Below are 25,320 nucleotides of genomic sequence, written 5' to 3'. Positions count from 1 at the left end.
CCCCCCGCTCCTGCCCACCCCCTACCTCCCCGGCTGCCCCGCCCCCTTCCCTCTCCCCCGCGGGGCCCGCCCCCATCTCCCGCGCCCCTCCCACCCTCGGCCCCGCTGCCCTCCTCCTCTCTTTCTCCTCCCTCCACTCGCCCCTCGGGCCTCGCGCCCGCCCCCGTCGTCCCTGGGCCGCGGCCCGGCCGCAGCCTCCGCTAGGGAGCGCGCCCGCCGCCCGCCGCCCGCCGCCCGCCGCCCGCCGCCCGCCGCCCGCCGGTGTCCCGGGAGCCCGACAAAGAGCGCGCCTGAGGCTCCGGCAGCTCGGCGGAAGATGGGAGATGGAAGGAAGCGACGCCGCGGTGAGGCTCGACCGGGCGGGCGGGCGGGGGCGGGAGCGCGGGCGGCCGTCGGGGCGGCGGTGCTTTGTGGCTGCTAGGTCCCGGACCGCTGGACGTCGGGTTCGGGAACTGCTTCCTTTCTGCCCTCTCTTTGTGCGGGTGAGGAGGCGGAAGGCTCGCTCTGTGGGGTGGCGGTTCGGGGGGTTCACCCCGACCCCCGCTTTCCAGCCGCGAGGCCGGGACGGCGGGGGCGGTGGGAGGGGGCCCGGCGGCCGAGTGCGCGGCGCTCTGGTTTCTGTCAGGAGAACAGGGAAGCTCCGCGCAGCGAGCGGGCGCGCGGCCGGCGGGGGGGATTCCGCACCTTGAAAGACGTTGCAGCCCTTCGGTGGTACTTGCATTTAACTTTGTCCGCGGGTTTCTGCTGCGAGTTCTGGCAGGCGATGTTGTGAGATGTTAAAAAAAAAAGCAGGCACCACTTGGAGGACGTGGGTTTAAAATGCTGTCGGTTGCCTGGATGACAAATGTGTAGTCTTACCGCTCTCCTCGGAGGACGCGACGCATGCGACGACGTCATTGTCCACAGACACTGGGGTCCCGGGTTTCCATCCCGGAATAGCTCTTAAGTGGGTCCAGCTGCTGGTGTAGGGAAGACGAGGTCTGGAAAATTCCGCTCACTGGGATTCTGGGAGCAAATGATTGCAATTCATGAGCCATAGTTGAGTATCTGCAGAGGATTTTGCGGAGCCCCGTAGCCAGGTGAGTGCGACAGGCTTGCTGCTGTGAAGGAGCTTGCCTTCTAGGAGGGCGGCTTGGGCAGAGCTGTGAAGGAAGAACCCAGAGGAGGGCGGGGTTCTGGCGAGCGAGGGCCTGGACGGCCTCAGCGGGCAGGTTGCGGTGGACCTTGAAGGGGAGGGTTGGGGCGGCCGTCGCGTTGGGGGGAAAGGATGCTCCCCGCTGGCGGAAAGCGAATGCACTTTCTAGTTTCTTCCAAGACAGGCTTTACCGTCCTTCCTTAGAGTATTTGCAGATCAAGGGATATTCTTTTAAAAAGTCGTTAAATTCCTCTTCACCGCTGAAAAATAAATGCGGCATGCCAAACAAAACCAGAAAAACAAATTAAAATAAAAGAACACCTTCCCAAACAGTTTTTTAGTGGCTTGTTGCATGTCCTTCTACAGCTCTCTATATCCTCTCACAAGTCGTATGGCAGCTCTGTGGGTTTGTCTTGTCTGATATTTCATTAATACACACTTTTTTGTGGTAACAGGAGCAGAGTGGGTACCATGGAAAGTGCTTAGACACCTGGCTTGTAGGTTATATCACTGGCTGGGTGAGTTTTTGCCACTGTCTTGGTCACATCCTTTAGCCCCTGGGGCTGAAATTTCCCCCTCTGTGGGATAAGGGGATTGGGTGGATAGGTGCTGCCTCGGGGCCTTCCAGCCCCAGCATTTTATGGTTTCATGCCTAAACGTGTACATGCATTCCTTATTCAGTGATGTACTCTCAGCTTCACCTTCTGAATCGCTCTCAGTTTATATGTTCTGGGAACGGATCAACACATCCTGGCCATTGAGTGGGGGAGAGTGATGGAAGCTGCAAAGCTAAAAATAACCTTATTTTAAGGTGAAATTCCACAGTTGAATTTTATTTTTAAAAATACAAGTGTAAGAAGCTTGATTTGCCAATCTGAATGAGTGTTGGCTTTAAAAAAGGTTTTGTTGACACTGTTCATTTCATTTGTGACCAAAGAATAATACGTGCTTTACTACGTACATTGTGTTAAGAGCTTCAGTTTTGCTTTTAATTAACTACTAGCACTTAAAAAAGTGAGATGGGCTTCCCTGGTGGCGCAGTGTTTGAGAGTCCGCCTGCCGATGCAGGGGATATGGGTTCGTGCCCCGGTCTGGGAAGATCCCACATGCCGCGGAGCGGCTGGGCCCATGAGCCGTGGCCGCTGAGCCTGCGCGTCCGGAGCCTGTGCTCCGCAACAGGAGAGGCCACAACAGTGAGAGGCCCGCCGTACCGCAAAAAAAATTTAAAATAAAAAATAAATAAATAAATAAACTCATACCCAGAGAGATAACTCATGTTAAACTGTTAACCTTGCTTGTGTATTCTTGCAGAATTTTTGTATACACACACACATAAAATATATATATATACTTTATAGGTGTTTTGTTCAATTATCAGTACATCATAACGTACCGCAAAAAAAAAAAAAAAAAAAAAAAAAAAAAAAAGTGAGATATCTCGGAAATCCTTTTAGGCTAGTAAATCTTGGGAATTTGGAAATAAAAATAATATAAGACGTCACATAGTTCCCTGAAAAAGGGAAATTCAGCGATACTTTCCATCCGTGGTTCTGTTCACTTTCTAAAACCTTGGTATCTGTTTGCTGACCCTGGTGGAAAATATGAGTGGGATTTAGCCTGGCATTTTTCTAAAAAAACATGTCCAAGGCATTACTCCTTTTAGAGGTGATTTTTCTTCTTTAGAAATTCTGGAGTCATCTGTCATCATTCATAAACTAAGACACCAGTGTGGTAATGGATTGGGCCCAGTCTTGGTTAAGAAGTGCTGAGGCAAAAAACGTGTGAATGTTAAAATGTGTATGTGCTTTGGCCTCCGGACTGGTTTGTTTGAGATTTACCTGAGGTAATGTTGTCATTTGACAATTATGAAAAGAGCATTTCTTTGGGTTTGGGTTGGATTAAGAAGTAAGTAATGGATGATGATCCTTCTCAATTTTTAGAAACGAATTCAGACGCGATTGAGGTTTAGGCAGCCTGTGAGAAATAATCTGGTGATCAGTAGGTGACCAAAGCCCCCTTACCTGAGCATGTGACTCAGGCTTACAGACACCTTGGGGTCCAGGCTCACCTCCAGTCACTGCTGCTTTGGTAATTCTCAACATTTAGGACTCTCCCCATGCAGTGGTGGCCAGGTGCAGAGGTCCTTGGCTTCCCTTTGCTAAGAGTGGAGACATTTCCACCTAGGGTACTGCCTCTCAGCTCTTCCTAAGTTCTTTCACAGTTAAATCAGCTGAACCTTAGTTTAGGGTAGTGTACCATCCAGGTGAAATTCCCCAGAGCATTTGTTCATAGTGTCCATGTCTGGACAGCTTTCATTTGTGGTATTGTTTGCAGTTTCAGAGATTTGCTGGAAAGAATTTTAGCAGTGGCATTATTTTTTGAGAGAGTGTCCCTTTGTACCTTTCCTGTGTTTCTTTTTTCTTTTTCTTTTTTTTTTTTTCTTAATTGGAGTATAGTTGCTTTACACCTTTACACTGCTGTGCCTAGAAGGTCAACAAACTGGGGCCCTGTTGGTGCTGAGTGGGCAGGATTTTGTTGACACTCCAGGGCACAGAGGTGGCGAGGCATTTTCTCTTTCGGGCACACCTGTGGTGTGAGGGAGTCGCCAGCTTCTCCCCATCCTCCGTGTAAGCGCCAGGCCCTGGCCACGGCTGACCACTCATTTCTCCGGGCCTGTTTAACTGTGAACAGCCATCTAGTTTGAAATTCCCTTTTTGCTGGTCACAGGCCAGTGAGATGAATCAGAATAACTTGTACATGTCGATGGACATTTTTGGAAGTTTATCGTTGGGGTTAGGGTAAGAGGGAAAATGAACATTTTGACTTGAGCCTGAGGCTCTTTTCTTACCTAGTAGCTTCGTGTGGGTTGTCTGAGAAGCAGCATTTTCCTTTAAGTTTCAAATTATGGCCTAACTTTTGGAAAGTGCTTATTTCATGTGACATTTTCAAGCATGATGCATTGTTACAGTCACAGCTAATACTTATTGAGATCTTATTGTGTGTTTTCACACAGGTTACCTCTAGTCCCCATGACAGCCTCATGCGGTCAGTACTGCCATTATCTCCAGTATGAAGTCTGGAGAGGTTAAGTAACACAGCTAATAAGGGGCAGAGCTGAGATTTAAACTTGGCAGTCCAATGGTCTTAACCACCATTCTGCTTCTATGTCCTCAAAGTTAGCATTGGGAGTTGTAGAAACTGAGCTTTTTGGCTCTCATATTTAGATTCTCTGGGCCTTGGAATCTGAAATTGGGTGACTAATTCATCAGCAACCATTATTTTATATGTCTGTTGGCTTAAATAGTGGGACAAGGATTGTTGTTTGGCTCAAGAGATGGAAATTGTGTATTTTTCTTTCAAAAACACATGTAGTGTCTAAAGGGATTACTAAGGGACTATGTAAGGAGTTCTATATGGTTACAAGTAATTAATTGGGATTCAGAATAAAGCAGATTAACAATTTAAAATTGAGCGTAAAGCTCACCTATATTAACTTACAGTTACCTTACATGATTGAAGTGACCTAGACTTTTCTGTAACTGTGGGTGTTGACACAGAGAAGTCTGCTTTTCCTTGTTTTTTCTTCTAGTGAGCTGGGACTTAGGTTGTTGAGAAAGGGGTCCAAAACAATAGGAGGAGAATGGGGGGTGAGCCGAGGGCATTAATAAAAAGATTAGGTGGCAGCTGCTCCCTGTTTTTCTTGCTTTCTGTTCCCAGACCTTTGCTAAGAAAAAGTGAATTACAGAAATGGAGCAGCTTGGCTCTTCCTATGGTTCTTCAATCTGTGGACAAGGGAAGTAGAAAAATTTAAACAGAAGGAGCTGTAGTTTCCTTTGTTTGGCTTTCACGTGATTGTTGGTTAAGGACCAGTGGAACTGCTTTGCTCTGTATATGATAACTTAAAGGCTTTTTTGAGTTTTGTTTTTCAACGATTCTTACTTTCCAAGAAGTCATTTGATAGGCACAGCAATATAGATTGAGTCACAGGACACTGAGGGAAGGGGAAATATGGATGTAAGAGTCAGTGGCACAGACAGTGTAATTGGATGATTGCTGCCTTTGTGGTTTTATTATTTTCTAGCAAAATTATATTGGGAGAATACTGAGAAACGGCAGCAGGCTATGCTATGTGATCTTCCAGAGCATGTTCCCAGACCTTACTTTCGTGTCTGTAAAAGCTACAAGTAATGAGTGTTTGAAGAAGCAAGATGTGTCCTTGGGTCTGAAACTTTTTTAAATTTTATTTATTTATTTTTTTGCGGTACGTGGGCCCCTCACTGCTGTGGCCTCTCCCGTTGCGGAGCACAGACTCCGGATGCGCTGGCTCAGAGGCCATGGCTTACGGGCCCAGCCGCTCCGCGGCATGTGGGATCCTCCCAGACCGGGGCACGAACCCGTGTCCCCTGCATCGGCAGGCGGACTCTCAACCACTGTGCCACCACGGAAGCCCGGGTCTGAAACTTTTCACTTGAATATCAGAGTTCCCTTTGGACAGATGTTTGTTTTTCAGCTTCATTTCTATTGTCTCCAAAGGGTCCATGAGCTGCCTACCCCATCCGCTGATGCTTATTTCTCCTCATAAAAATCTTCCATGTAGAAAAAAAATCCCATTGCTTTCCACAAGCATCTGTAAGTATATCATGGCAGAAACTGAAGTATAGACATTAATATGCTGTCCATTCATTCATTCATTCAGGAAATATTAAGTACTTATGTACCAAACTGTATGTTGGGATCCAAAAAGCCTTGTCCACTGACCACTAAGAAAACCTGCCAAGAACATTTAGAGGCACTGGGCTTCTCTGGTGGTGCAGTGGTTAAGAATCCACCTGCCGATGCAGGGGACACGGGTTCAATCCATGGCCCGGGAAGATCCCCCATGCCGCGGAGCAACTAAGCCCGTGCGCCACAACTACTGAGCCTGTGCTCTAGAGCCCGCGGGCCAGGTTCAATCCATGGCCCGGGAAGATCCCCCATGCCGCGGAGCAACTAAGCCCGTGCGCCACAACTACTGAGCCTGTGCTCTAGAGCCCGCGAGCCACAACTGCCGAAGCCTGTGTGCCGAGAGCCCGTGCTCCACAACAAGAGAAGCCACCGCAATGAGAAGCCTGCGCACTGCAACGAAGAGTAGCCCCTGCTCGCCACAACTAGAGAAAGCCCGCACACAGCAACGAAGACCCAGCGCAGCCAAAAAACAAACAAACAAATTTATTAAAAAAAAACATTTAGAGGCACTAAGGTCATATTTCTGAGTGTCAAACCTCACAGCCTGTAAATACTGAAACTACTGTATTTAATAACTCTTTCATGGAATACTTTCATAGAATCAATGAGTTACCTCCAAATCAGTGTTGTTCAATAGAACTTTGTGCTGTGATGGAAATAGTTTATATTTGTGCTGTCTAATATGGCAGTCAGTAGCTGCATGTAGCCACTGAGAGCATTTGAAATATGGCTAGTGAGATTTAGGAACTGAATTTTAAATTTTATTTAATTTCAGTGAACTTAAGTAGCCTCATGTGGCTAATGGCTAATATATTGGGACAGCACAGCTCTAGACCAGAAATGCTCTACTAGATGGCATTGGTTGTCTTGGGCAGTCAGTTCCCACTTGACCGTCTGGTTGCTTATGGTATGTTTACTGACTGGGCTTTGCTAAGTTTTTAGTTTTGTATGTGTTTGCCCCATCATGTCTGATAAGTACAAAAGCAGTGAGAGTATATGGGGGCATGGGATTTTAATGGAAATGAAAGTGGAGATAGAATCATTGAAAGTGATGAGAAGAAGAAAAATGTATTCAAGAGTAAGAACTATACTAAAAAAAAAAAACATTGTGTAACAGGTAGCGTGCAGTTGACAGTACTCAGCAAGATGGAGGAAAAGCTTTTGATAAAATAGAAAAATGAGTGTCTGGCTGAGATCCACTATTATATTAATTCAAGAGCTGGCTGTGAGTTGTTTGAGAACTTACAGAGGTGGTGAGAGCACTGCTGTTGACTTTTTTTTGTTGCAAGCTGTGGATAGTTCAATAGCTCCCAGCCCCCTTTGAATCTGCATAGCATCACAGTCCGGGTGGGTAGTGCTGGATATTCAAGTGGCTAAGGTCTTTTCTGGGATCCCTCAAAGCTGTCTTGGAGGCCCAATAGATTTTCAAAGTAGATGAAGCTGAGTAGGAAAGATTTCTGTATTGCATGAATTTTGGCAAGGAGCATGCCTAGTTTTAAAACTACATGTTAGCAGAGGTGCTTCAGACCACAGAATGGAGAAAAAAATCTTACTCTTTATCCCCCAATACTTTTCAGTCTAGGAGGTAGACAGCCACATTTACAGACGCCAGGGTTTCTCCAGGGTCAGGCGTGTAGGAATAGCCTTGAGTATAATAGCATGTGTGAAATCATGAGAGAATTCTCATGGTTAGGCTTCTGTTGGAATACATGACTATTTTGAGTTTTCTAACTTGTGGTGAAAACACAATGATATCAAGGCATAACACTGCAAAAATGTGGGGATAGGAAGAGGAGAAAGAATAACATGTATTCTGTATTTACTGTGTGCCAGGCACCATGTGAAGCAGTGTGTGTGTGTGTGTACGTGAATTTACATATTCTTTTTTAAAAATAAATTTATTTAATTTACTTATTTATTTTTGGCTGTGTTGGGTCTTCATTGCTGTGCCGTGGGCTTTTTCTAGTTGTGGCGAGTGGGGGCTACTCTTCATTGTGGTGTGCGGGCTTCTCACTGCGGTGGCTTGTTGCACAGCAAGGGCTCTAGGCGCATGGGCTTCAGTAGTTGTGGCGTGCAGGCTCAGTAGTTGTGGCCCGAGGGCTCTAGAGCGTAGTCTCAGTAGTTGTGGTGCACGGGCTTAGTTGTTCCGCGGCATGTGGGATCTTCCCGGACCAGGGCTCGAACCTGTGTCCCCTGCATTGGCAGGCGGATTCTTAACCAATGCGCCACCAGGGAAGCCCAATTTACATATTCTTATATGTTCTTTATGATGTTGTAAGCTAGGTAGTACCCCATTTTCAGAGGATGAAATTGAGGCTCATGGAGGTTAAATGGGACTCCTTTTTAAAACAACTTTATTGAGATAAAATTCACATACCACACAGCTCATCCATTTAAAGTGTATATTCATTGATTTTTAGTACATTCACAGAGTTGTGCATTCATACTCGTAATCAACTTTAGAGTATATTCATCACCCCGAAACAAACTTTGTATCCATTAGCTGTTCCTCCCTAATCCCACTATTGCCCCCATTCCCTGACCGAGGAATCACTGTTCTATTTTCTGTCTCTGTGGGTTTGCCTATTCTGCACATATCATATAAATGGAATCATATAGTATGTGGCCATTTGTGACTGGTTTCTTTCATTTAGCAAAATGTTTTCAGTGCTCAGCCATGCTGTAGCATGTGTCCGTACTTCATTCCTTTTTATTGCTGAGTAATATTCAATTGAATAGCCAGGATATATTTTATTTATTCATCAGATAGTGGTTCCCCCCCCCCCCCACCTTTTGGCTTTTAGGAATAACGTGTTACTCTGAACATTCATGTACAAGTTTTTGTGGGGACATATGCTTCCATTTCTCTTGGGTATGTACCTAGCAGTGGAATTGCTGGGTCATATTGTAACTCTGTGTTTGACACTTGGATGAATTGCCAAACTGTTTTTCACAGGGGCTGCACTACTTTACATTTCTATCAGCAGACTATGAGAGTTCCCATTTTTCCATATCCTCATCAACGCTTGTTATTTTCTGTCTTTCTGATTTTAGCCATCTTAGTGGGTATTAAGTGGTATTTCACTGTGGTTTTGCCTTTCCCTGATAATGTTGAGCATCTTTTCACATGCTTTTTGGCCATTTGTTTATCTTCCTTTGAGAAATGTCTATTCAGATCCTTTGCCCTATGAAAAATTGGGTTGTCTTCTTATTATTGAATTGTAAAAAAGTTCTTTATATTCTGGATGCAAGTCTCTTGTCAGGTATATGCTTTGCAAAAATCTTCTCCCATTCTGTGGGCTGTCTTTTCACTTTCTTGTTCCTGTCCTTTGAAGTAAGTGAGGTTCTTTTTCTTAAGCAAAGCTTGGGTGGGCATAGCACACTTATAGGTCCTCACATATTTGCTGAAGTCAGTCACCACAATAATTTGTAAAATAATTTGTATAATGAATATCATTCTTTTGGGGTTTCTGGTTGGAAAAAAGGATGGATTTAACTTTTGCCTAAGTTACTTAAGAGAAAAGCAAAGCTCTGAGGATTTGAGACCTTTATGTGTATTGAAAGGAAATTTTCGAAGTCGTTTCTTTGGAGCCTTTTATGTACAGAAAATGCTGCTTTCCTCTTGGATTAGAGAGTTCTCTTGAAAGGAAAAGGACATCCTGCCTAGAAGACCCCTCTTGATCTTCTTAGGTCCTGTAATTTTATGATCTGAATAGAGGTTCCCAAACTCATTTATCACAAGAATCACCTGATTTTAGATTTCTAGGGCTGCCTGAAGGTCTGGTTCAGTAGTTCTGAGGCGGCACTTTTCATAATCACCCCACATGATTAAGATCAGGAACACTTGAGAAACTCTGATCTAAACTGGTGATAATTCTGACCTTTTAGTGGTTGCCCCTAGAACTTAATTAGACTCTTTAGTGGGTGTGGTCTCTGGGTGGCAAACATCCCTCCCTGATAGGGAGCTACGGATCTTGATCCAATGCAACCCACATTCTCTTCCCCTCCCCTCATATAGTAGGGGTGGTTCCACTATAAAAATTTAAACCAGGTTCACAAACATTTCAAGTCATAAGGTTGCCACTACCCTCATGAAAGTATTCCTCCCTCCCCTTTCTTCCCCTTTAAGATGTGTGCCTGTTTTCTTACCTTTGCTGAATCCCTGGTGGCCTTCCATAGCCACACAGATCTCTTTGAGACCCAGTGGTGAGAAGAGGTCATGGAAAGGAAAACAGATCGAATTTTACATAATCCTTACTTACACTTTGCTTGTTTTGGGTGGGTGGTCAGGGTCTCCTAAAGGATTTGATAAAAGTGAGGTTGGGCCAGCTTCATTTAACAGGGGATGGGGAGACTCCTGTGCCTGGGTCACCAAGTGAGAGGCAGTGCAGTATATGGTTAGAATGTGGCCTTAATAATGCTTGAGAGGGCTTAGTGCCTGCATTAAAACAGTAAGTGGACAGTAAATGTGACCTGGATGGTAGGTTATATTTATCTGGGTAGGAGGTGGAATTATTTCCATTCTTAAAATCACGCAGCTGTTAACTAGTAAAACTGGTTTTTCTTGTTCCCTATATTGTGATTGCCTGTAGATACGCAGTGTGGCAGCCAAGAGGAAAATTCTGGCACTTTGAATGGTGCTTTGGCACATAGTAGTCACTCAGTGAGTTAAACACCACAGGCTATTGAATCGCTAAGCCCAGGAACCCTTCCAAGCATGTGTGGACAGACTAGGTGCTCTGATACTGACCCAGGTCTTGTGGTGGAGTAGAATTTCCAGAGTCAGCAGGGTTTCTGGCCTGATCATTTTTTGCCGTTGCTTTGGTGTGTGGTCTTGTTGCATCTCCTGCTTTGGGGAAGTGGAATTTTCCCCACTTTGTAGACGGCGTTCATGGGCTGCATTTAGTGGTCCAGGGGTGTGTCTTTCATTACAGCCTTCTTGCAAATGACAACTAGGGCATAAAGGTAAGAGTAATGTGTTAACTGTGAACTTCCTCACATAGGTCTTTCCCTTCTGGCAGAGGCATTTAATAGAAGTAGATTAAAGGTGTGGGCTGTGTTTGCATGGTGTGATATAACGGTCTCAGAGACCTGATTCATTCATTCTTTTGATTTTATCACTTTTTAAAATTCTTGATTCATTTCTTCCTACCTTCCTTGTGTGGCTTATATGTCAGTCAATTGTCTCTTGTATTGATAGGTTCTATCTGGGAAAAAAAAAATCTAATTAAATATAGTGTAATATTCTAAAGCTGGAGCTTTAAGTAAAGGTATATTTACTTAAAAAATACTTATATACTTTAAATTTTATTTTATTTGTATATAAAGATATTTATATATTTAAAAGAACTTGATAGCTTCAGAGTAATTAAGGTCAATATTTTAGAAGCACTACTAAAATAAATATATCTGTGATTATTTAATGAGAAAATGTTTTAATTTATAATATCATTATATACCAAAACGTTCACAGGGGAGTTAAAAGGATAATGGTAATTTCTTGGTGTATGTAGGGATAATTGCATTATGAATCTTCATATATGAGAAATATTTTATAAATTTTATTTTGCCTCTATTTAGTAAAAACAATTGAAAAATAAACCACTGTTGGTAGAATTCTGTTATGGTCATTTAACGGCTTATTTCTAAAGCATTCCATTTAGCTTTCATGGAAACAACTCTTGTACACATATAATCGCTCTAATAATATTTAATTAAATTACATAATATTGGCATAAATCAGTTTGGGAGCAAACACAATTGATTCTGGTAACCATCAGCTCAGTGATAGGAGCAGAATTTCAGAGCCTTGATTACTAGCCGTGAGCACCAGGTTGTAATGGGCTTCAGCTCGGATGTTTCACAGGGTGCCTGATCATCCTGGAGCTGGCTAACTGCCGGCTGGTGAGAACTTCTGCTGTATATGTAACTTTAGAAACAAGAGCAAACCTGATAGACTATGTGAGTATTGATAAGGTAGAGAAATTGGGACACTTTCCATTTTGTTGTAGAATCACTTTTAGCTTTTATCTGCCTCATATCACTTCCATTTGTGTACACAGTTACTAAACTCCTAAATAATTTATTTCTGCATCTAAATGTTTTTGAAATTAGTTGGCTTTCCTTTTACCTGGAAGATACTTTTAAGTTCTTTTAAACTGTTGTTTATAAAAATATGACCCACCCATTTCTTTCTGTTAACTGAATGCACTGCTAAAGTATAACAAAGTAACTTTTTTTCTGTCTCATACCATTCACTGGTTACATCCAGATTTTATACAGCATTAAAACATTAAGTGCTTTGTACTTTGTGTCATAATTTCTCTATCATTTGAAGAAATTAAAGTCCATTATACTGGCCTGGAGACTTTCACCTGCTTCAGGAAGGGTGTACCTATTGAGACCCATCTTTTCATTGTGCTCTGGTGAAGTAAGATCTAGGGTTTTGAGAAATCCTACTACCCTTGGAGTGTTTTAGAGTATCTCTCAGTTTAGAGAACTATTTCTTTACAGTTATTCGGGTTTTGTATGAGATTAATTTAATTATCAAGTTGGAGCACCTTTGTTTTTGTACAGTATCTGAATATGTATATGCATACAAAGTGTCATATTAAGATACAACCCTTTTATAAGGCTGCAAGATATACTATCATAGTTCACATGCAGCTCTGTATTACTGTCATCTTTCATTCATTCATATATTCATTAAACAAATATTTATTGAGTGCCTCCTATGTACCAGGCATTATTTTAGGTACTGGGGATACTGTGGTCAACAAAATAGACCCAAAAATTCTTACTCTTGCAAGGTGAGACAGACTGTGTGTGTGTGTGTGTGTGTGTGTGTGTGTGTGTGTGTGTGTGTGTGTGCGCGCGCGCGCGCTCCTGTATATGTGTGTATAGTCCTTTGGAGAAAAATAAAGCAAAGGAGGGAGGTTAGGAATTGGGAGGAAGTTGAAGTGCGCGCGCGCGCGCTCCTGTATATGTGTGTATAGTCCTTTGGAGAAAAATAAAGCAAAGGAGGGAGGTTAGGAATTGGGAGGAAGTTGAAATTTTAACTAGGATGGTCAAGGATGGCCCCCCTGTGGTGACTTGTAATGAAAGGCCTGAAGAAGGTGAAGGGAGTCGTGTGACTGTCTTGGGGGAAGAGGGGCCAGCAAATGCTAGTCTTGAGGCCGAGGCATGCTTCCCGCCTTCTGGGAACTGCAAGACTGGTGCGGCTGGCGTAGAGCCGGCAGGGAGGAGAGCAGACACCAATTCCTGTAAGGCCACTGGTCCCATAGGCTGTTGCAAGGCCTTTGGCTTGTACTCGAGTGAGCAGAGAAGCTGGTGGAGAGTTCCACATAAACATTTGACATGATATGGCTTATGTTTTAAGAGGACTCATTGCTGCTGTGTCTCATGAGACTAGAACTAAGTGGAGAAGGGCAGAAATAGGGAAAGCAGTTAGGAAGCTATTGTAGTAATCTAGGTGAGCGATTGTGACAGCTTGGACCAGGGTGGTCTGTTTTGAAAATAGAGTGCAAAAGATTTCATGATTGACTGGATGTGAGATGTGAGTGAGAGAAGTCAGTAGTGAATTGCCAGGTTTTGACCTCTGCAGCTTGAAGCGGGTAGGGAGAAACTGATCTGGAGGGAAGGATCAGGAGCTCAATTTTGGAGATTCTCAGTGGGCAGTGGATATGCTAGTTTGGATTTCAGAGGAGAGGTCTGGGCTAGAGATAAACATTTGGGAGCTGTCAGAATGTAGAGACTGGAGAAATCCACAAGGGAGTGAGTGTAGATAGAAAAGAGGTTCAGGGCCAAGAACCTGGGCTACTTCTGCACTGAGGTTGGGGAGATGAGATGGAACCAGTAAAGGAGAATGAGAAAAATCTGTTGATGAGGTAGGAAAACGAGGAGAGTGCCATGCCTTGGGAGCCAAGTGAGTGAAGACACTCTTTCAAGGAGGATGAGTCAGATACTGAAGAGGGGAAGTATAGTGATGGTCAAGGTCACGGACTGACTTAGGGATTTAGCGATGGGAGGTCATTGGTGAGCTTGACAGCAGCACTTGTGGTGGAGTAGTGGGGACCTGCCATTGATGGTGAGGACAAGAGACAACAGGAGTAGGAAGTGGGAACATCCAACGTGGACAAATATTTCAAGGATTCTTGTTGTAAAGGGAAGGTGAATAAATACGGCTGAAGGGAAAAGTGAGGTCAGGAAAGGTTTTAAAATGTGGAAAGTAGCAGCATGTTTGCTGATAGCAAAGACAGTGAAGAGGAAAAAAGGAATGATCCTTCATGTAGCAGCATAATTCCCTTTCGGAAGAACTTTGGTTTAGTTTAAAAGAGCTAAAATCATTTAGCTTACTATAGTGAACACCAGTTTTTGTTAATGTAGCCTATATTTTCAACAAACAAAATTCTTATCTTCCCATCTCTATTGAGGGAGGTCCAAGCTGGAGAGGATATATGTATACATAGAGCTGATTCACTTCGTTGTACAGCAGAAACTAACGCAACACTGTAAAACAATTATACTCCAATAAAAAAAAATCAAACTTTTTCTTTTCTCTGAGCCTTTAAATAAATGTTTTTTTTTTGGTATGGATCGTTTCTGTTCATCTTTTTCAACCTAAGGGAGTCCCTAGTTCTGCACCAGTATGCATGGGCCTGAAGTATACTCTGTCCATACACTTCAGTAACTGCTGACTTTTTTTTTTTTTCAGACTTCGTTTTTTTTAAGAGCAGTTTTAGGTTCGCAGCAAAACTGAGAGGAAGGTACAGAGATTTCCCATGTACTTCCAGCCCACACACATGCATAGCCTCCCCATTACCAACATCCCCATCATATGGTCCACTTGTTGCAGTTGATGAACCCACACTGACACATCATGATCACCCAAAGTCCACAGTTTACATTAGGGTTCACTCTTGGTGTTGCGCATTCTTGGGTTTGGAAAATGTATAATGACATGTATCCTTCATAATAGTAGAATATTTTCACTGACCTAAAAAGCCCTCTGCTCTACCTATTCATCCCTCCCCTCTACCCCAGCCTCTAGCAACCACTGATCTTTTTACCATCACCATGGTTTTGCCTTTTCCAGAAAGTCATACAGTTGGAATCATGCAGTGTATAGCCTTTTTCAGATTGGTTTCTTTCACTTAGTAATGTACACTTAAGGTTCCTCCATGTCTTTTCATGGTTTGATCGCTCATTTCTTTTTAGTGCTGAATAATATGCCATTATCTTATGTACCAAAATTTATCCATTCACCCAGGACAGTATGGTTGCTTGCAGGTTTTGACATTTATGAACAATGCTCCTATAAACATCCATGTGTAGGTTTTTGTGTGGACATAACTGCTTGGGCAAATATCCAAGGAGTATTGTATGGATTGCTGGATTGTATGGTTAGAGAATGTTTAGATTTGTAAGAAACTGCCAAACTGTCTTCCAAAGTGGCTGTACCGTTTTGCATTCCCATCTGCAATGAATGAGAGTTTTTGTTGCTCCATAGCCTCATCAGCATTTGGCGTTGTCAGCGTTCAGGATTTTGACCATCCAGATGACTGTGTAGTGGTGTCTCAACTGTTTTATTGATCTTATCTCTGGCACAGATTTCCCACAACCCTTTAAGCAGGTATGGAATCCTCTGGGTTTTCCAATATATTTAGTCAACAAAATAGTCATTGCATGCATTATACACATATGGTCCTGTGTTTACAGATAACAGCCACAGGGCAACAGATGGCTGATAAAAAACAGAAAGAATTTAAAGCTACAGATGTCTCTGGCTCTTGTGTGGATTAGTAGTGGCTTCTGTGCATGCTGTGCAAATCATCTTGGGACACTGTCGAAATGCAGATTTTGACTCTTTAGGTTTGGGGTGTGGCCTGGGATCCTGCATTTCTGATAAACTCCCAGGTGATGCCAGTGATGCTGGTGCACCTCATTTTGAGTAGAAAGATATCAGAGGTACTACTTCTGAGCTTAAGTTTTTTCCTTAAGGTTTTGCTTTTGTTCTCTTCCTACTTTCTCTTATTTCCATACTGGGTCCTCTCTAGTGGGAATTCTCAGAACATACAGCATTTCAGTATTTTCTGCCTTCTAACTTTGCATTTTTATTGATCTCTGCAAAAAGGCTGCTGGCTTCTGGGTGTTTGTTTAGTAAGTAGGTAGTAATGAGGCAAGTGTCATTTGTATTATCTGTGGAAGGCCAGACTCTCAGGCTCATGTAAATCCGCAGGCCCTTTTCCTCCTGGGCATCTGAACATATGCTTATGTGCTTAGAAGACCCAGAGGCAGGGTGCAGCCTGGGGCCGAATTGCCAGTTCAGGTGTGTGTTCAAGCGTGGTCAGCTGTCTGATGCTCTGGACACTTCTGTGCTAAGTCTAGCTCTCCTGATGGAGGTTAGTCGCTGAGCTGTGTTATAGAAGTAAATTCTGTTAGCTTGTGGAAAGTAGAGGACACCTCTTAAATTCAGCACATGCTGATAAAAGCTTCTCAGACAGCTGTAGAATTGAAGAGTCACTCATCAAAGGTCATTTTTGGGGGGAGTGGGGAAGAGTTTGAAATTAATTATATGTAAACTGAAAATTTATTTAAGTTCTATGTTTCGTTTCTGCTGTGATTTAGATCACATATCTTGTCCTGAATTTAATTTTCATGAGGCATATTCTTTAGGATCATCTATGTCAGTGCTGTTTGATAGAAATATGATGTGTTATATATATAATTTAAAATTTTCTACTAGTCACCTTAAAAAGTAAAAAGAAACAGGTGAAATTAATTTAAATAATATATTTAACCCAGTGTTTCCGAAATGCTGTCATTTCAATATGTAATAGGTATAAAAATTATTAATGAGATAATCTGTTTTCTTCTTCTTCTTACCCTAAGTGTTAGCTATCTGACATGTATTTTTTATTCACAGCACTTCTGCCATATTTCAGGTACCAAATGGCTCCATGTGGTGCCGTATTGGACAGTGCTGATCTATATGCAGAGCAGTTGCAGGTGTAATAAATACAGTTTTGTTTGTACCTTTATTTCATCATTCTCTGTGAATCTCAACATACTATTTGCTATAGTGATAGCATTTATGGCTAGCTAAATATTAAAATTGGGGTGGAATTTTTTATATTAATTAAAAAATCTACCCTAAAATGAATAGATGAATGTATGGAAAATAGAAAATTATAAATATGCAAAAAAATGCTAAGCTGCCAACTGACTTCAGCAATAGCTAACAGAGGTGAGGGTCTATATAAATTAAAAATGGCTGAGACTTTCAGGTAATAAGTTTTAGCAAAATTATTTAGGATAATTTGCTTCTTCAGATGATTTCTGAGAAGTAGTTACAACAGCAACATCAGTAAGAGTTTTTAAAGGTGAGAAGCACCATTCTGAACACTTCATGTCCATTTTCATTTGATTCCCACAAATCCCTTTAAGGTAGGTAGGTACTGTGATGACTTGCATTTTGCAGGTGGGGAACCTGAGACCAGAAAGGTGTAGTAATTTGCCCCAGGTCACCAAGTGGGTAGACTGTGGATTTAGGATTTGAACTCTAGACAGTCTGATCCCAGAGCTTACTTTTTTCAAGTCTGTGCCAGATGGCTTCCTCAGCATGTCCCAGTGATGCCTTGTTAAATTGTGTGATTCAGGGGTAAAGAGTGGGGATTGCTTGATTTATGAAATCGTTGTGTTCTGAAAACTTGAGTATAAATTAACTCTTTAAATAAATCTTTTGCCATTAATTTGTCTTAATTTCAGAATTGCTTTATCTTGACTTCTGACTGATCTTCAGTTTAAGTTGGGCCTCAGCACTTAATTTCTCTGCCCAACCCTGACTTGGGGAAAGAACAGCTAATGATATATAAGGGAAACCTTCCTTGTAGTAGAGGACTAGAGCTTACAGCTTGATTGGGAGGATACGGCTCTAATACTAGTAAAAGATTATTATAACTTACTGTTAAGTGCAGTCACAGCAGCAGTCATTTACTGAGTGATTACTATATGCCAAGCATGTGCTAAGACTTTATACTCATTATCTTTTTAAATCATTAAAATGATGCTATAGGGTTGGTTTTATCTTCCTCAATAAATAAGTGCCGAAAACAGTGCATTGTATCTGAAACAGACTCCATGTATTCAATTCTGGGTGTCACCTTTCAAGAGAGACATTAACAATGAAAGGACAGCTAGGTATGTGAGTGATGGGTGAGTGGTTAGAAAATCATGTGATATTAGGTGAGGTTGTAGAAACTGTAATCTTTAGCTTAAGGAAAGAAGACTTAGTGGCAGAGTAGTTGTTTTTAAGTATTTGGAACAAGGACTGTGGTCTAAAGAGAAACCTGACTACAGAAAAGGAATATGTACACTTACTCCATCTTTCTCCAAAGAATTATGAGAGAAATTTACAGAAAAGCAGATTTTTACTTTGAAATAATAAAGAACTTTTTCACAGAGCTGTTTGAAAAACTAAACCACTTTCTGTTTACATGTGTTTGGACAGAGAATAGGTCCCTACCTGGATATTTAGATTAACTGCTTGCATTTGGAAGATTTGGATTATAGGAATTGGCTATTGGGTGAGTTGTCCAGTTGGTCAAATGAAAGACCCTTTAAGTTCTTTCCAGTCTTGGGTGTTTTTGATTTTGTTATAAATTGTGTTCTAAAGTCAGATTTTTTGTAATGTAAATAATTACTACCTCAGTTTTGGAAATTAAGTTGGAGATTGTGATTTAATAATAGAATGTCAGAGCAAAGAAGGACCTTAGAAATCATGTGGTCTAACCGCATTTTGCAAATGAGGAAACTGAGAAAGTTAGAGAAAATAAAGACCCAGTTGGACAGGTACTCAGCTCGTATTGACTTCAGCTGCACTGCTTTTTTTTTTCTCACTACAATTACTAATGTATAGGTGGAACAGACTAAATCACCTATAGCACATTTTTAAAGGTCCTTTTTAATCTTCTGTAGAGCTAACAGAATGAAACAGCCTTAAGTTCATTTTGTTCTAATTGGGGCACACTTGAGTCCTTTTTCTGTTACCTCATCTGAACTTGAAGCTCAGTGATTTTCCTAAAGACAAGCTTTCTGTTTCTTCAACTTATTTAATGCCACAGTGTTTTGTTTCACTGAAAACATAAGCATCTTCACATTGAAGGCAGAAAGAAAGCATACAGTGGCTCTGATAATTTATCGTTCCTTCAACAAATATTTATTGAGGGCTTCCTGTGTGCCACATGCTTTTCCAAACATAGTTGTGGGGTTTTACTCTGAGTTGGGAAGCCATTAGATAGTCTAGAACAGAGGATGAGGGGATGTGCTTTTTTTTTTCTTTTACAGTATCACTAACAATCTAAAAGGATTCTCTGGGAGTTTCAGCCAGCTGTAGTCTGCTTTGATTTAGTAAAACACCTTTTGTCCAGTTGGCACACGTTGGAATTATTGCAGTTAGAGCTTTGATCCTTGTTAGTTACCTAATAAGCAAGTTATTCTACCATTTACTGATTTGAAAAACATTATAACTTCATGATGGAATCTGACAGACCTGCCTTTGAGTCCCACCTTTCAATGGTGATCTGATTCTGAGCAAGTGTATTAATTGTGAGCTTCAGTTTTGTCATTGGTGAAATGGGGTTAAAGCCGTTTCATGGGGCTTTTTTGATGATTAAATGATTAAAAGGAGAACATTTTTATGAAGTGCTCAGCTCAGGGCCTGGAATGTTGTAAACATTCAATAAAAGCACAGCAATTACTATGATAATTTAGAAAAGGGAATTTTAAGAATGGGTAAAAGTTATTTTAAAGATAGATTTAGGGTGCTAACTCAGCCTTTATGTTTCGTTTAGACTAAATGTATTAAATACCTTTGTCTAAAAGTCCTAACATTGAAACAGTACTTAAAATAATACCTCTGTCTTAGCACTATTTCTTTTACATGTGTATGAATTAATTCTTTTAAATGTCATTAGCTGTTTTTGTGGTGTCACAATTTGGCACATTCTAGAACTGTCTTCCCATTCCACAGGCATTATCAGTTTTGGACAGTTCTGGAAATTTGGCTGTTGATTAAAGCAGGCAGAGAAGGTCCTGCCTGTGGGTCACAGTTGACCTCTAGCCAAAGGACACTCAGGGAAGTGGTTCACCGTGAAGCCTCCCTGGGTTTTAGGGGTGCGCGCGCGTGCGTGTGTGTGTGTGTGTGTGTGTGTACTCTGTTACGCAGGATCTTTGTCCTCCCAGAGTGTAAACACAGCACCTTATGATTCTATGGACAAGTTTACCTCTTATGTTTTTTGTTTACATATGTTTTGCACCTGGAAATTCAGTCTGACTTTTACTTCAGTGTTGTATCTAATAGCAGTGTCTGGTTAAAAGCATTACAAATTTGATTTGCCAGTCTGCAAGTGATATTAGGAGAGAGTCCTATGTGTAATTGGATTGGACCTCTGTAAAACTTGTCTTTATGTTGCCCTACTTTTTTGGGGTGATGGCCTGCTCATTTCTGCATCTCATTTTCCTGGGTCTTTAGGTGTCACCTAGCTGACTTGAGAAATACATCTGGGTTATTGGGAGAGGGATAGAGGACCATGTGGACATTTTAACTGTCTTTGGAGGCAATATTTTGTCTCCCTCTCCTCTTAATTATATGACAGTACTTTGGCAAAAATAAGACCACTGTCTTAATATAATATTTCAGCATTATTTTCAGTTGGCCCATGAGTGAGTGTGATCATTACGAGAATTCTAGATCATGGAAAAGGTGGGTAGATGGCAGGCCTCTGGTGAAGATGTGGGCATGTGCAGCTTTTTTTCTTGGATTGTGTAATTAATTATTAAAATTCCATTTTAAAATATAAAATTTGAAATGTTTTTCTGATTATGAAAAAAGGCCTGGTAATTGTAAACAGGTAGGGATAGACAGAAATATTTAAAGAAGAAAACAAAAATCAACTATAATTCCTCTACTTGGAGATAAAACACTGTTAACCCTTTTTGAGGCATTTCTGTTTCTTATTCTGAGCGTGTGTGTTTGTGTTCATACAGTATATATGGTTTTACATGTTTTACTTTGCTTAATATTGTATTACGGACATTTCCCCATGTTATTAAAACTATTTGCAAATAATGCTTTTTTAAATGGCCACCTACTATTTAGTGTTAGGGCCCTTCTATAACTTATTAAACCAGTTCTCTATTGTTGGATACCTAGGATGTTTCCAGGATCTTATTGTGATTTTATTTCTACATATATTGAATATACACACATATACTTTATATATAAACTTTTGTCTGTATTTCTGATTATTGCCATAGAATACTTTCCTATAAGAGGAGTTTGAGAGTTATAGGTGTGAACTTTTTAAGTCCTCCACATCTATATTCCTTTCTGGAAAGGTGGCACCATTTACATTTATATTTTACTCACCATACTATAGAGTCAGAAAGAAACTTTTGTGATTTTTGAGTGATACAGGTTAGGGCTGGCTTTGTCATAACCATTATCTAAGTTCATACCTTTAAAAGGAGGTTGTGGAACCACAGAGCTGAAATCTTTAGATCTATATCTAGTACAGATTAGTCCTACTTTGATATTTTACAGATGAGGAAACTGAGAACTACAACAGTTATTTAATTGATTTACCCAAGTTCATGTGGTTGGTAATTGGCTGAGCCAGGATTAGAGACTGACTCCTTGTCCTGCATCTTTTCTTTTTCATCTAGATCCTGGTGCACCAGAGATAGTTGTCCCCCAGGACTGAATTAGAGGAGAAGAGAGCCTGTCATCGAACATTTTTTTGCCATGACATAGCCTCTGCTAGGTGTATAGAACCATTCATTACCCATCATCTGGCCCAGGACATGCCTCTTCCCTATATCTCCCCCAGAATCTCGGCTTAATTTTGATAGGCCTGGCTTGACTTATGTGTCTGTCCCTGTGGCCAGTGTCTTGGCTCGGCCTGAGTCACATGCCCAGATGCATGGCCCTGGGTGAAGATGAGGGGAAGATGCCAATTTAAGCCTAACACATGGAGTGGGACTAGAGGAGAGATTATTTAAAGAAGAAAAGAGGTATTCTATTATAAGAAGAAAGAGTGCTGGGCAGGCAGAAACAACAGCTGTCTGTGGCTGATGAAATGGGGCTGGCCAGAGGAAGCGTTTGCCTTATAGAGGGATAACAGTGCAGAAGGCAGGGGCAGGCAAGAGCTTAGCACAGGAGGAACTGAAGAAGGCCTGGAGCCTGGCCAAGTGAGGAGGTGTTGGGAGGGGGAGATGGGCAGGGAGGGAAGGGAATTGGAAAGGTAAGCTGAAGACAAATTGGGCGGTGAAGTAGGATGCTTGGATTTTGTCCTATGAAAATGAGAATTCAAGTCGTTGAAGGGGTTTAAGCAGTTTAGCTTTTAAAAAAGATCACTCTCCATTCCTTTCTCCTAGGCAGAAAGGAAGAGGGAGAGTGGTTAGGAGGCTGTGTAGGAGAGAGATGACGATTTCTTGGATGGGAATACAAACAGGTGGAAAGATAAGTGAGCCACAGTTTGTGTAGATCAACAGAACCTGTTGAGTGATGGGTTGTAAGGAGAGGAGGAATGACAGATTTCCAGCTTGATTAGCACAGTGGATGGAGCTGCCATTGTTGAGATTCAGCTCTTTTATATAAATGGAATTATTCAGTATTATATTTTGTGTCTAGATTCTGTGCTCAAAATTGGGAGGTTAATGTGAGTCATTGCATAATAGCAACACCACTGCTATTACCCTGGATAGATATTCTGCCAGTCATTGAGCCCTTCTGTTGAGGGACATTTGAGTGGTTTCCCACTTCAGCTAGCACGGCTAGTGGTGCTGCCAACCTTTACGTATATTGTGCACATATATGTGCATTTCAGTAGGTATATGTATCAGGTCATAGAGTGTATGTCCTGGGTTGAATAGTGTCCCCCCAAATTCATGTCCACCTGGAACCCCTGAATGTGACTTTATGTGGAAAAAGGATCTTTGTGAGTGTAATTAGTTAAGATGAGGTCATAGTGGAGTAGCGAGCCCTAATCCAGTGACTGGTGTCCTTGTAAGAAGAGAAAAAGAGACACACAGACACAGAGAGGAGAAGGCCGTATCTCTTTGGATACCGCTTTGTGTTACTCAGTTCTTCCCACCCAGACTGTAAACTTCTTGAGAACAAGGGTTAGACATGTCTCGTTTTTCTTCGTTGGTTCTAGCACAGTGCTGAGGTATATAATAGGCACTTGGTTGGAGATAGATCGGGGGAGCTGATCCTAAACCCCACTCTCAGGGTGGACCTTGAGCAGAGGCTTAAAGGAATGAGAACAAATCCCATTTATTAGGATATTTTTTGTTGATGGTTTTTAAACTTGTTTAAAATGGTATAAATTATGTGGGAAGAGGTGCATGAACTGCATTTCTTAGAAAATAAAGAAATCTGCCCTAGATAATCTTTTGATAGTGCTTTAACATTTTCTAATCCCTGGTATTCTCATTAAATCGTCTGCCCTATTTTTGTGCTTCCAGGTAATTTTTTTCTGCCTAAAATTAGTGTTTCTTTTTTCTTTGGTGTTATTCCACATAGTGAAAAGTAAAACAAAACATCAAATAACTAGCCATGTCATCTCTGGGTGGTCTCTGCCCCTTCGATGCTGCTTTGATTCTCTCAGTTCCTTGGTCCCTTTTTTTTTCTCCTTTACTAAAAAAGCTCATTCTGAAGTGCCTGTGAAAAGAGGTCAAGACTGGAAGAAATCAGTCCAGTGGCCCAGCTCCCTGAGGTTATAGGGCAAACAAAACCTCTTCACAGAATGTGCTCCTGGCCTGGAAGCCCAGTGCTTAGCTAGGCTCAGGAGATGCTCAGCGATGCTGGTTTCTCAAACTTAGCCACTGCTGTGGTTTGCTTGGCCCAGACTGGCAGGTGGTTCTGCAGGCCAAATGGTGGGCTCCAGCCCAGCAGGTACTAACCACCTGGGGCAACAGTGTGCTTTTTGTTCTGTCATTTCTCCATTTACTACAGATTTTAAAAACAATGATTAGGAGAGTCTCAGAAACCAAAGTTATTTTCCATACTCTTATTTGCATACTTCTGAAGGACTGTTAGAACTTTTAGTTGTGTTCCTTAAGTTTCTAAGGAAAAAAGTCCCCAAACGTTGGGGTCACTTTTACACCTCCAAATCAATCCTTGCTTTTTACATGTTGTCGTGTCATTAAATGTTCCTGCGGAAGCATTGTTTAAGGAAACAGAGATGTGGAGGGGCTTGGCATATGGGGGTTGGGGGAACATTTTTAACTTGGGTAATTAGGCGGCTACAACCATGTGGAACAGAAGTGGTGATTAGACTAATTAGTTAAGCCATTTTGTAAGTGCCCTGTCGACCCAGGGGTAATGGCCTAGAAATGCTGCCTTTCCTGATGTATTTGATTGATGGAAAGCAGGTTTTACACTTGGGAATTTTCTTGTTTTTAAAATTAGAGATCTCTTTGCCTGGTTTTCATCTGTTTCAATTTTGTTTCTCTGGTAACAGAGAGGTAGGTGTATCTTGGGAGTTTTGGGACAGGGTTTCTCTGCTTTTTGTTTTCGTCTCTCACACACTCTCCTAGTGGAGCAGATTTAACCGAGCACCTTTAGTCAAGTGTAATTATCTAACATTCCTTGTTGCCTACTGTGTGTCAGGCACTGTTCCATGCAAAAGGTACAGGGATATCTAGCAGTTAAAAGAGTTTGTTTTATTCAGTGTTGCTTCCCCAGCTGCTTGGTGCATGGTAGGTACTACGTAAATAATTTTTGAAAGAATGAGGGGGTTAAAGGGTTGGCTCTTGTTTTGTGTTTTGTGTGTATGCTCAGATTTAGCTCATGCAGTTGTAGCTCATTTTGCAAAACAGATTTTTTTTAAAAAAAGAAAACAAATTTCTGTGCACTTAATCTCATTTCCCTGTAGTTTTAAAATTTAAGCTAAATCTCTTCAAGGAATTTGCTTCTAAAAAAAATAAGAGCAGGAATACTGTAGACCTTTAAACATAAAAATATGAAGTGAAAAATGTTTTGCCAAATTTTAATATGGTGCAATACTTTTTGCACATGTTGTGTTGTTTGATCTTGCCGTCATCTCTGAGGTAGGCAGGGTGAGCATTACCATCCCTGCCACAGCACTCGTGTAGTGGGCATGTTGTGTGGGTTAGAAGAGTTAGCTGGCTTCCTCAAGTGTCCGTAGCCAGAACATGACAGGGACAGTACAGCCCCTCCTCTTCTCACTCCTGGCCCATGTTAGTCTTCCCTTCAAGCGACAGCCTCTTGTGTACCAGCTCCCAGACGGCTGGATCAGCCCCACTGGGGTTAACGAACCCCTTAAGGGCGGGCATTCAGCAAGAAGTAGTGTTTGACTCTTCAAAAACAGCATTAGTGGGCTTCCCTGGTGGCGCAGTGATTGAGAATCCGCCTGCCGATGCAGGGGACACGGGTT

General features: G+C 41.8%; 1 protein-coding gene across 25 annotated transcripts in view; it reads left to right on the top strand.

Moving 5' to 3' along the window:
• PSD3 (pleckstrin and Sec7 domain containing 3) overlaps positions 1–25,320 on the top strand; it is a 706,021-nt gene that overhangs the window by 196,934 nt on the left and 483,767 nt on the right. The window contains exon 1 of one of the 25 annotated variants that reach the window (XM_055081039.1): positions 279–344. The exons of 23 other annotated variants lie outside the window; for them this stretch is intronic. In XM_055081039.1, the coding sequence (XP_054937014.1) occupies positions 317–344 (28 nt within the window). In that variant the 5' untranslated portion in view covers positions 279–316. Of the gene's footprint in view, positions 1–278; positions 345–708; positions 1,080–25,320 lie in introns of those variants that run through there. One more of the 25 variants, XM_055081040.1, reaches the window with a different exon arrangement.

Source organism: Physeter macrocephalus, chromosome 20, assembly GCF_002837175.3.
Source record: "Physeter macrocephalus isolate SW-GA chromosome 20, ASM283717v5, whole genome shotgun sequence".
NCBI lineage: Eukaryota > Metazoa > Chordata > Mammalia > Artiodactyla > Physeteridae > Physeter > Physeter macrocephalus.
This window is presented reverse-complemented; position numbering and strand designations above follow the sequence as displayed.